We start from the raw sequence: 13,566 nt of genomic DNA on the forward strand, positions 1-13,566 counted from the left end.
GTTTCACCGGCATTCGAACCTACGTTCTCTCTGTGAATCCCGAATGGTAGTCATGGTAGTGACGCGTTGATGGATTACCTATCTGTTATTGATGATATTATTTCTAGCTCGAAATTAAAATTTTACAAATCGTTGGACGCATGAATGCGTAAATATACCGTCAATTTAAGAAAACTTAACCGATTAACACTGTTACGCATTTCAATCAATGTGAATTCCAAGGATACATACATACCCTAATTACATACATATAAAATAATTATAAAAAAACCCTTTCTATTTCTGGCGCTTTCTATCGGTAAGTTGCGTTTGAAGTTTGACGTTGCAGCTATTAATAAAATCGATGTAAAATGAATGGAAAAATTTCTACTCAAAAGGATTTATTTTTTACTTTGCTTTGTTGAAACAATTTTATGTATGTATGTAAGTATGCAGAATGGTAATATACGCTCACTTTTCGCTGTCAAATACATACTATAGGTATATAAACATACATATGTATACAGTTAAATTTCAATCATCATTAATTATCATCCGCGGCAGTATTAATTTATATATAATTACTTTTATTGAACGCGGGTGACTGACATTTTTCAAGTGGGTGTTTTTCTTTATGAAAAATTTTCGCCCGTCCGTCCGATGCTACAAGGTATAACTCGCATTGTCTATGGATTACACTTATTTTAGAATCGAACACGAAATTAGCAACATTTTTTGGGAGACATCACCATAAGAAATTTTTTTTTTACATAAAAAAATTTAAGGGTAATTTAGGGGTAGTCAGAATTTTAAAAAAATTGGATTTTGTTTTTGCAAATTCTTAAAGTATAATATCTTAAAAATATTGTGTGAAAATTTGAAATGACAAAATCCGACAAATCCGAGTTATTCAATAATTAACAAAGGGCGCTCCGGAGCAGACGGCAAAACTTTAAATGCTTTTTTCTCAATTATTTTTTTTGGAACTGGTGATCACTGTAACTTAAAAACCGCTTAGTAGATTTCACTAAAATTTATAGTGCTTTTGAAAAACATAAACAACTCGTGCCTGATCGAAGCATTTTATTTCAAAAATTTCGATTTTTTTTTAACAATTTCTTGAAAATCTGAAAATTATTTCCTGAGGCCGCCATATTGTTAGTTTTGAAAAAACAAAAAGCAGCTTCGATCAGGCACAAGATTATTAATTAATAAAATTAATTTCTCTTGTTCAATTGATTATATATTAGATGAATCTCCAAGGACTTGTGATGATCACGGCAGGGGACTTCTCGAGAGCCCACAAACAGCGATAACTTGTGCAATTATTAATTGTTTTTTTTTTTTTGAAATTTTGCTAAAGTCAAGTCGAAACACATCGTATTAATGCTATGTTTTTATTTTTGTAAAATAAGGCAAAAAAATTATTTAAAATCATCATTTTTTCGGGCCTCTGATTACCCCTAACCCCGTAATAGAAGCACTACTACAAGGTAGAACAAAAATAATCACCCCATCAGAAGATTTATAATTTTTGAAAATGTCGACGTACGTCAATCATATTTGACACTCGAGAACTAGTTGTATACCAAGAGACAAGCAATGGAGCGCGTAAAGTTCAGATAAAGTTTCCACCACTTAGAACCACTTTTTTTTAGTAAAAAAGTTATTCAAAAATAAAATTTAATGATTAATTTTGCGCCACCTTGTATAACTGATATTAGTAACACTATATTTTAAGTGATCTACAAAATATTAAATACACATTTAAACATTTAGATACGATTTGTTTTTCTTTTTTTAATAACTGTTTAAGTTTTAATGACAGAGAAAGCGCAGCTATCCGTAAAATCATACAGAAGTTTAAAGAAAAATATAATACCCAAACCATGGCTAAGTAGGCATCATATATGTATATAATATGGATATTTATTACACATACACATAGGCGTTATATTATATTTCTTCACGTTTCATGTTTACGTCTCACCTAATACTCGTACTTAAATGATTATAGGCAGGTACACGACGAATGAAATTTCAAAGAAAGTGTTTACTCATTTTAAGTTAGTTGTTATTCACTTATGTTTTACTTGGAAATACAAATTCGTAACTTTTTAAATAAAAATGTAAATGCATACATACATATGTACATACATATATATGTCTTTTGTTATTCGTATTTAAATGCTATACTTAATTAAAATTCTTTAGCCTAGGGGTAAAAAAAATACACCCGGAATTTAAACAAAAGAAAATGCCAAAAATTAGCGCATCAAAAGTTAAAAAAAAAAATCAAATAAAATGTGAAGAAAATTAAATAAAAATTGTCGTTCAGTAGTAGGCAAATTTTTCGTAAGCTGAGTCATTTAATTAATTGTTTGTTGCGGCGTGACATAACTAACAGGTGCTGCCGAATACAATCGCATTGCCGTATACAATCACACTAATGCAACTTATAAGTAAAACAAATACAGAAAGATTGGTAATGTAAGTAGATGATAATGAATATCTCACTGAAGTATGAATCAACTTTGCAACTCTCATTCTTGGAAATATGGAGCAGGTGGTAAAAGAGGGGCGACTATCAATTGAACTGATGCAATCATAACAATTACTTCAGCCGTAGTATTATATGTATACATACATATATAGTATGGCATACATTTTTAAATGATAAAAGCACTCAACGGGATAGCAATAGGGATTCTTTTATCACTAAAAAAGACGTTAGGTGTAGTAGTTTGGGAATAAGATGGTTCCCAGGGAACAATAAACTAACAAAAGACTAAATTATTGCTAACGTACTAATGGAAACATACGAGTGGAGATCAAAAAGTATGCGAAATGGAGAAGTTGTTTTTATTTAGCAATACCTGGTGAGCTAATGCGGGACTATAAGTACTATAAGTACTAAGTTTCAGTCAAATCTGTTTGTTACCCTTTAAGTACTAAGTTTCAGTCAAATCTGTTTGTTACCCTTTAAGATACCGCCGGATAAACAAATCAATCGGTAAGAAACTATCAATATGTAGAAAAGTGAGTTTTGTTCCTTAGTTGAGTTTCTCACTAACCTAAGAACAACAACACAGATTATTTAGAAAAGATTTAATCTTACAACTCCTACTCTAACTCTTGGTGAGAAAAAACAATGTTTGAACTTCGCTCGTTTGACGAAAAATTTACATGTGAAAGCAGCAACAAAGTTATAGAGAAAGATTCGTTGCTAGCGAGTATAGTTGTACATCATAAACCTGTCTTGACTCATCATTTTCAATGCTAGAGGCAAGTTTTATTAGCACGCCAACAAATTGCTACAAAAGTTGCCCTGTATGAACGCAGTCTTACCAACATTCATTAAGTGCTTCTAAATAAATGCAATTTTTGGTAGCTATTTTCCAGCGCTGCCAACATATGTTTATTTATATAAGTTACTTCATCGATTCGCCACTTCCAAATCTTGACATGCAGTAGCAAGCAAATCAGGTAGTAAGATGATGACTAATTTTTTTTTCTGTAGGTTCAGATATGAATCAATTACAAGTAAAAAGGTCTAAATATTATATAGATATATCCCCCCATACATTTAGAAGAACTAAGAAATGTCATTAAGAAAAAAGGGAAGTCAACTTGAAAGTACTTCGTTATTCGATTACCACCATAAGGAAGTGTGCCTTCTAAATAATTAATCACCTTCTTTAGAGTGATTTCCTCTTTTCTTCGTCTTTTTTGACTTCCCAGCGGAAGATTACACAGGCCGACAAAATTTAACCAACATTCAGACCCAGAAACCAGACTATATATTTCCGAAGGTTTATGATGCGCTGAATCGAAATCTGGCCTCAGAATTGCTATATCAGCTCTGGTTTTCGAGATATCCTAACCTAAAAGTGCAAAAAACCCCATTTTTGCCCATATTTGAGGTTATGTAGCCTTGCAGATGTTTTCTTTCACCAAAATTAAAGGATGGCATCTTTAAATACAATCCTTCTTTTTTCAAATGGCGTTTTGTTTGCTCAAATATCATTTTTTTTCGCAGAGATATCGCATAACCTCAAATATGGGCAAAAATGGTGTTTTTTGCACTTTTAGGTTAGGATATCTCGAAAACCAGAGCTGATAGAGCAATTCTGAGGCCAGATTTGGATTCAGCGCATCATAAACCTTCGGAAATATATAGTCTGGTTTCTGGGTCTAAATGTTGGTTAAATTTTGTCGGCCTAGTTCCATTAAACACGAAAGATACGATTATCGTAAAAACTCAAACTAATAAATTAATTTTAGTTATCAATCCGAATTTTGCATGGACAGAGAAGCAGATATTAGTTTAAATTATTTCGGATACTTTTCCTTGTAGACTAGTGTTATTTGTTCACTGAAATATGATATCATCACAGGACCAAACATTATTCAGATCGAAGAAGTTCAAGGTCAGTATTTTTAATAAAATGTGAATATAAAACATAGTTAACAAATTGTTATTATTAAAACTTTACTACTTTTTTATACTCTTTATATGCTCATTTTATCTGAATTACTTTACGGGATTACATTGAGCAGTTAAAATTCCTCAACAGGCACTTGTGGCTTACTACATTGTTTTTGTTGACCATAATAAAAATAAATAATTGGCGCGTACACTTCTGTTAGGTGTTTGGCCGAGCTCCTCCTCCTATTTGTGGTGTGCGTCTTAATGTTGTTCCACAAATGGAGGGACCTACAGTTTCAAGCCGACTCCGAACGGCAGATATTTTTATGAGGAGCTTTTTCATGGCAGAAATACACTCGGAGGTTTGCCATTGCCTGCCGAGGGGCGACCGCTATTATTAAAATGTTTTTATTAATTTTGCTTTCACCGAGATTCGAACCAACGACCTCTCTGTGAATTCCGAATGGAAATCACGCACCAACCCATTCGGCTACGGCGGCCGCCCTAGCAATGGAAAAAGGAACATTGGTGGTTGAAAACGGTTTTATAGCTTTTCAAAATCTACTCCATGACGATCAATACATTCTTACATTCGCTTGAACCGATTTTCGAAGCACCTTTTTTTTTGTGTGTGATCCAACGCGAACACATCTTTTATCCCACAAGGCAATCGTGATAAATCTTATTAATGCTCGTCATACTAATGCCCACCGTATGTGCCATGACGATCTTGCTCATCAGTAGCTGATTTTGGAACACCTTTCCGGAATTCATCATTCTCATATGTTGTCATCAAAACGTTCTGATAGAACCGTTCGATTACGTCTAACAACATTAGAAGGTCCCAAGGCCAGAAATATAAATAGCAACCTTCTTAAATGACACTTATATAAAAAATATCGATCACAGCTCATCAGAGATTTAAAGACCACAGATTTTTAAAGACTATTTTAGAAACAATAGCCAATAAAAAGGTCATTATATAAAACGTAGATCGAAAAGTGTGAAGTTTTGTAAGCTTATTATGTAAAATAAGATAGTTACAAAAAATATTTCACACTAAGTGGACCGGAAATTTAGTAGCCAAATTCTCTCACAACTAGCAGAAATTACCCTTTATAAATCCTTCAAAATGCGTAAGGCAGACCCTTAAACGACAATATCACTATGGTACTCCCCATAGAGAATGAAACAATTAGTGTAAGCATTACATCCTGCTGCCTCCATTCATATATTGTTCGAAATGATACAATTGATCCACGCATGATCCACAAATACATATCTGACCTTGAGGAAAATCCCCTCACTGTTGGAGAGGCATATTGCGAAAATACTCATGATGAAACAATTTAGAGAGGTGTGGCCAAGATCAGACTGTTAGTCAACTCTCAGCGAATTTGAAAGAATCAGCTGATTAGCTGACGTCACTGATATTGCATGGTACTTCGTTGCATCCACGCATGATCCACAAATACATATCTGACCTTGAGGAAAATCCCCTCACTGTTGGAGAGGCATATTGCGAAAATACTCATGATGAAACAATTTAGAGAGGTGTGGCCAAGATCAGACTGTTAGTCAACTCTCAGCGAATTTGAAAGAATCAGCTGATTAGCTGACGTCACTGATATTGCATGGTACTTCGTTGCAGTCTAAATAACGACTGATTGGACAAGTGTGTGAATACGTGTGAAAAGCGCAGGCAAAAAACGAAGTTACACTCACACAGTTTTGCTTCGGATGACCAAACCTGGTAATCTATCATCCTTGTAAAAGGCATATTGGGAAAATACTCGACCAAAAATTAATTTACATTAATTTGCACGAGAAAGGGGTGGACGACTTCTATGCTTTATTGAAATGCAAGGTTACTGCGCCAAGCATGAAAGAAATGAAAGAAGTTTAGTACACATTCATATGTAGAGCCCAAACGTGAATGGCGAATCACGTTTAATGATGATTAAAAATGAAATATTGCAGCAGCCATAAGATGATAAGGAGGAAAACGCTAAAGATATCTAGACAGAAAAATATTTACTTTGTTGTTGAAAATGTTGACTCTAGTACTACAATAATTACATTTGAGCTTACTCACGATTTTTATCAGTCATGTACAGGGTTGGCCATATTAAACTGACCCATGTGATTATTAAAAAAATATGGAAAAGGAAACATTTTTTTGTGTTTCATTGTGAAAAACATTTAATTTAGTTCAAGGAGATTCGTTTACATCACTTTTTGAATATGATATCGCGCAAGTGGTCGCCCTTAGCTCGTATAGCGTAATGTGCCCGTTTTTCGGCGTTTTCCATAGTTTTGGCCAGCGTCTCGGCCGATATGGCGGCTATTTCCCGTCGTATATTGGCCTTAAGTGCGCCTAGTGTCTTTGGCTTGTTGACGTAAACCTTAGATTTCAAATTACAGTAAAAAGTTATAGGGTAACTCAATGGGTCAGTTTAATATGGCCAACCCTGTACTTGAGCTTGTAGACCCAAGCGATGCATGAAATCCAAATAATATATAATGTCAGTACTATGAACCTAAAACACTTTTTCCTGATCTGAGCAGAATAGCGTAAATGACTGCAGCATTTGAGAGCTTTAGTATTTTCACCCATTAGGATGGCATTGATTAATATCAACCGAGTTACTGGTTCGAAACTCTTTGAACTCACATCTGCATTGACGCCATTAACATACAAAGTCTTTACCATATCAAGAACTTAAATTTGAACCTTTCCTAATAAGAAAAACTCAATTTAGTTGACTGGCTGTGGCGGCCACGTTGTTTTTGGTGGTATCTGCCAAAACTTTTATCCACCCCACACGCATGAGCAGCTCATGCAAATGGGGATACTTTAATATGAGCTATTTAAGGATAGGGTTATCTCTAGGGGCGGTGACATGAATTGACCACCAAGATTTTACTGTACTGTACGATTTGACTGCACTAGACATTTTCCTACTCCGAACTGATCTTCAAGCTCACTAGTTTCCGATCAAGTTCTTCAGCTCGGAACTGAAGATTAGCACAAATAAAGCAAGTAAAAGATAAAATGTAATCAGAACGTAAGATTTATGTACATATTTCGTATGGAAACTAATTCAAGCAAACGGAAATATATCATAAATCTCTACTTAGTTCTCTATTAGAGTATGAATGGCATTAAAGTAAATATACCTAATAAGTATGTTTTTCAGTGGAAGACTCTAAAACAAATAAAATAAATAAATTTGTCTCTTGTTTATTTCTATAATGGGATAATTTTCTCGCATAAAGGTAAACAATGACTTCTCGAAGACTACAAAAGAGAGACAATTTCAAAAAAGGCATCTAAAAAATGTTTGTCCTACGTTTTACACTGGAATTTTGGGAAGCCTAATTCTAAAAAGAAATAAAATAATTTCACAATAACGGAGGCAAATTATGTATAACTTAATGAATTTTTTTCAACTATCCTAAGGCACATACTTTGCGTTAAATAACTACAGCAGAAGGACCTATTGACATGTTTTGACAATTTGTTTCTTTCTTATTTAATTTGAATAATTTTTTTATGAAAATAAAGTTCATCCTCTTACAGCAACCATATAAATCCAAGTTTCCAAATATATGCAAATTAAAAAAAAATTAACAAATTTCCATCAAAATTCCACTTAACATACAGTAAATTTCGATACACAGTTTTAAAACCCATTGAATATTAGTGCAAGCTTCAAGTGGCTTAAAATCGCGCTGATTTTCGAAAAATTTGTATTTTTTTATTTCGTTTATAGTGCTGGGTGCTTTCTTCTATTCAAAAAAAGTTGTTAAATGAAGAAAATACGCAACACTGTCAAGGAAAAGAAATTATAAAGAAATTGGCGGGATTTAAACAATTGCATACCAAAAATTTTCCTGGAAATTCGCATTAACAACCGTGGAATTTGGGTGAAAAGTTTATGGAATTTTTCTAATTTTTATATAAAGCTTTAACTTCGGATTTATATGGTTTTTGTTTGACAATGAAAAAGAAAAATAATCAAAATGTTTAGGTGCTATTGTTTTGTCGCGGAGTGTATATTTAGTAGCCCCGAAAACGTTATTCTTAATAAATCACCACTGATAAGGCCATACTTCTGGAGGTCTGTCCACGCATAATAATAATAATTAGCTGCTATTTTTTTAAGGCAAATGAAATATTTAGCTGTTTTAAGCAACAAATATTGTCAGTACAGGAAACTTGCTTTATTATCTCATCTACAAAATCCTCACTGATAAAAAGTCTGCATAAAATTATACATATATTGCTAAAAATAAATTAAGTAAACATTACTTTCCAAATAATTTATTATAAAACACTATTTTTAAAGTAATTAGTCAGCTTTCTAGCACTGGCAAATAAAAAAAGTTTACAAACAAAATAATGTACGCCACATTAGCAACAGCAAGCAAGATACTCAACTTGATTGACGTGCCAAAACCTGGCATTGACCCCACTTTTGTTTTGCTCAGAATAAATGCATATTTATAAGTATGTATTTAGGTTGTTCTGGTTTTTCTTGTTCGGGGGCCCTATGTAGATTTAAGTTATAAAAATTTTTATGCCATTTTTCGAATAACTTATAGTTTTACATTAGGCAGAAATTTATTTGACAATTTTACGTGAAATTTAAAATACAATTAGGGCACATGGCATCAACAATGTATTATGTGTTTTTAAACTTTAAGGGTTTTTCGAATACACTACAAACAGATTTCGTGCTATTTTTCTCGGCATGTCTGCGCCCTAAAATTCCTTTGTTTACATTGCTGAAGAAAAGTGCATAAATAACACTTGCACTATTATTGTTCACCTGCACATGTATTTGTATGTATGTATATATGTAAGTACAAATTTAGATACTCACCCGACTGATCTTCGCCCGCGACGAGCTCTTATCCTTCATCTCGAATTCACTATCACTATCAACTGGATTGGTGCCTAGTGCGACGTCCTCCACCTCAGAACGTTGCAATTTACGATATTTTCGCATATCATGCTTGCTCGGGTTGTAATCGCGTTTGGGATCGTAACCGGGTATGCCAAGTTCGGTGGCCTCATCATTAAATTCACCAGAACTAAATTCGCCTTCTTCGTCCTCGTCTGAGTATTCAGCAACACGATCTGTACGATAATTATGATTGTGTATGTGTGAATTAGTTGTGGCGATTTGTTGATTTGAATTTGCAATTGGATTTTGATTTGGATTTTGAGTTTGGTTATGATGGGAGGAATTATTATTATTTTTGAGATTGTGGGCTAAATTCATAAATTTTCGCAACGTTCGTCTTTTGTTTGTGGCTTGAACATTGTTTGTGTTGCTATTATTGTTATTGCTACTTTGGTTGCGTGAATTCGACATTGTTTGGCACAAGTATGATACGACGAATTACGGATAATAAAGAATTTCAGCACTTGAAATATTCCGACGCGTATACAATGATACGCCTATTAGATCACTTGCGGGTAGTCAAGTGAGTGGGTGTAGATAGGATTGTTTACATTACTTGATAACAAGATTTTTTTTATCATATTTTAAAATTCCGACACTAATGCAACAATTTTTATTAAAATATATATTATTTAATTAAGTTCAACAGATATATCTCTGGTTTAATATATTTTATGTACCCTGAAGTGTTTGAATAGCGATATGGCACAGCGATAGCAAAAGCTATTTCGAAATAAATTGCGCATATACTTTAAATTGTTTTTTGTTTTGTTTGCTATTATTTTTTGTTCACTACACCGTTTACACTGTTATCTGTTATGTTTTTTTTTTTTTTTGTAATTTTTATTTAAATATTTTTTCCTTTCTTTGAAATAAAATTTTGCGCGTGATCACACGCCTGCTTCACAGCTTTGTCGTGATTTTCATATTTTCGACAAAATACGTGCGAACGCGTCTATTGCTTTGTAATACGCGAATGATTGATACACGACGAGCAGCTTGTGCCACTATAACGTGATATCTGTTGGGAAGTCGAATTTCTACTGTCTGCTAGCGGTTGCTCGCGAGCTAAGAAGCCCATGTTGCTGCTGCCAACGCTGCTGGTGTGAGCAAGCAAGCAAGCAACAGACGTCAGTGACTCTTCAGCCGGGCTAACTCTCACACTCGAGCATTTAGCCAATATGAGTGTTTAAATGACCGAGCTGTTATGAGTAATCGCGACGCGCTGCCTCTATTCATTGCGATCCATACGAATCCCAATACGAATGTTCATAAACACATTTTGATATATGTATGCATGTATGCATAAGTAAGTGGTACTTTTTATCGACTCTCAATGCAGCGAACGCATACCAACATACCAGCTTGTTTATGTATTTACATGTGTACATGTACAAGTATGTAAAACAACGAGATGATGGTTTACAATGGACTAATATTCGGTATATGGTCATAAATAAGAAACAGACACAAAATAAGACAAACAGAGCGACTAACAATACTCATAATATGTGCGTCCGTCCACAACAATGAAAACAAAGCGGAAAGAGATGAGCGTCCATACTGCAGGAATGTGTCACACGCACTACTAAGCAACAAAAAAATGGGGGGCCCGCTACATGGCATATCATATGTTTTTATACTCAGTACCATACACACACGTTCATATATACATATAAAATCGCATGCTTGTAGTATTGACTGCTGCTATTATCCGCTCAGTATACCGACTGTTTGTCGCTCGAGTCAACTGAGCACTTGTTGACAGCTGATTGGACGGAGTTATAACGTTGGCAGCACAATTCAAAATCTAGCGGCATGAGAATGTGGCGTCTACCTCCCTCACCAATTTTTTTATTTTTTTTTTTTTTGCTACTCAGCAACAGCAATGCATTGCTTGTTTTACATTGTGTTTAACAAATACATTTTCTGTCGTGAGCAGAATGAAACATAATTTTTTGTTATACGTACATATGTATTATAAATAAACAAAAGACTTACGCACGCTCAAGTAGTTTTGTTTTTACACGTGAGCACTGTGTGATGAAGCACCAAAAAATAGGAAAGAATATATTTTAATACAAACTTTATTCGAATCTTAATGAGTGGTTTAATATCGCATAAACTTCTTACTTTTTTGTACTTGAAACATAGATTAACGGGGATGGGATATCAAAGAGGAAGTATTTTGATGGAATAAAATGCCTTTGGCTAGGATATGTACATACATATGGAGTTAGTACATCTTCCACTTCCAGCTGCGACTTCCCTTTACCATGTGGCTTCCTCGTCTGGCTTCACAGAAAAACGACATATGCTAGGCATATATTAAACCCAATGGTTGTTATATGTTACCTTCCTCCCGCCCAATAGCACGATGGGCGCCGTCCGTATGATGTATGGATCATTTTTGTTTTGGCGCGGGTTTAAGAAAGACAGAATTTTTTTGAGCGTTGAGATTTAAAAACGTTCAGCTACAGAAAGCCGATTAAAAAGCTAAGAGCTTGGCATCGCAAATAACTTTTTGAGAGAAGATAGTATCATTTTCTCGATGGCCTCGAATAAAAGTCCTGGGATGAGAATTAAAAGATTCGAAATGATTCACTAAATTCATAAATTGTTTTACATGGATTACAAAAGCGCCTAAAATGTCTTGATACTGGAGAGAGAATATTACGGTTAATTACTGCCAGGGGAAATGTGATAGAAATCGACCCAATGTCAAGTATAATCCAGATCCATATCAAGTCTAATTAAAGATGATCTCCACATGAAAGCCTTGCATCACACAACTGGTAATCTTTCGACAAAGCGCTTGAAGAAAATTGGACTCGGCAGATGCAATCAGCTTCTTCGGTGGCACGTGGTTAACGGACATGAAAATATTATTTTCACAGATGTCAAAATTTTCACTGTTGAAGAAGTTTTTAATAACGTCAAAATCTATGCTAAAACTTCTAAAGATACAAAAATGTTGTTCCAAGGACTCAGCGTGGCCATCATTTAACCTCCGTAATGGTTTGGTATGTCTTGTAAAGGCCTTACATCTCTTCATTTCCGCGAAAAAGGGGTTAAGACCGGGGCAAAATTGTACTAGGAGCATGTCTCAGAAGGCGGGGTGAAGCAGTTGAGCAATACTCTCTTCAATGGAGAGCGTTGGATCTTTCAACAAGATTCCGCTCCAGCCCATAAGGCAAAAAAAAACTAAAAAACTATATTCCTGGGTTCATAGTTTCAGAAGATTGGCCGTCTGGAAGTCCAGATCTGAATACACTGGACCACAGTTTGTGGTCGGAATTGAAGAACATGGCCTGTCGAAGACCTTACAGAAATTTGGAGAGTCTCAAACAATATTTGGTCAATATCCTTAGAAACCGTGCGTGCTGCAATAGCTGAATGGCCTTTGAAGGCCTGTGTACAAGCAAATGGTGGCCAATTCAAATGAAAATTTAGAAAAATTTTTTTTAATATTTTAATGATCAAATAAAACTAACTTCATTAAAAAAAAGTATTATAACTTCATATCTATAACGGACTTAACTTGTAACAGAGCTTATAGCAGGATTAAGTGCATATGTCTCATATCATTAAACAAACAAACAGCGGATTTACTAGCGAGCCCGTGACGAACAAATGGTTATCGCCCTTGAAAATATTTGATGTTCAGGCGGGTGCGGAAGTTTTTATATTTTTATAACTCCAACTAAAGCTGCTACATTTCACGCCATTACAGTTACGTTTGTTACGAGTATATCTACCGACGCATCACAACCCAATGCCCGATTATTACTCATTAATTTTATTACTTTTTACAAGATAACCTTGGTTTTTGTACTTTTTGATAATTTTAGCAGCTCCAGCCACACTGCGGCTCATTTCGATACAAACATTCATGTAAATCTATAAACATGTATATAGATAGTTACATACGTACAAATAAGTTTGGATGTTCATTTGCCTTACGCGTGCGTGATAATAGTTGTATGTACATTCATGTATACTTACAAACACGTAAGGATTCATATGTAGTAAGTGTGCAAAAGAAAATTATCTAGCTGTGACCACTGAAGCGGTTTTGTTGCATATTTTGCCGGCCGGTTTCGACGTCAATGGGCCATTGGCTAGCAGCGTAAAACGGCATTGCTAAGCGTCAGTAAAGCTTAACAAACAATGAATAGATCACTC

At 34.6% G+C, this 13,566-nt stretch overlaps 1 protein-coding gene across 3 annotated transcripts in view; it reads right to left on the reverse strand.

Annotated features, from left to right (window-relative positions):
- LOC129251201 (phosphofurin acidic cluster sorting protein 2) overlaps positions 1-13,566 on the reverse strand; it is a 92,782-nt gene that overhangs the window by 38,568 nt on the left and 40,648 nt on the right. For all 3 annotated transcript variants that reach the window (XM_054890567.1, XM_054890571.1, XM_054890564.1), the window contains exon 3: positions 9,298-9,554. In XM_054890567.1, the coding sequence (XP_054746542.1) occupies positions 9,298-9,554 (257 nt within the window). The remainder of the gene's footprint in view (positions 1-9,297; positions 9,555-13,566) is intronic.

Source organism: Anastrepha obliqua, chromosome 1, assembly GCF_027943255.1.
Source record: "Anastrepha obliqua isolate idAnaObli1 chromosome 1, idAnaObli1_1.0, whole genome shotgun sequence".
Classification (NCBI taxonomy): domain Eukaryota; kingdom Metazoa; phylum Arthropoda; class Insecta; order Diptera; family Tephritidae; genus Anastrepha; species Anastrepha obliqua.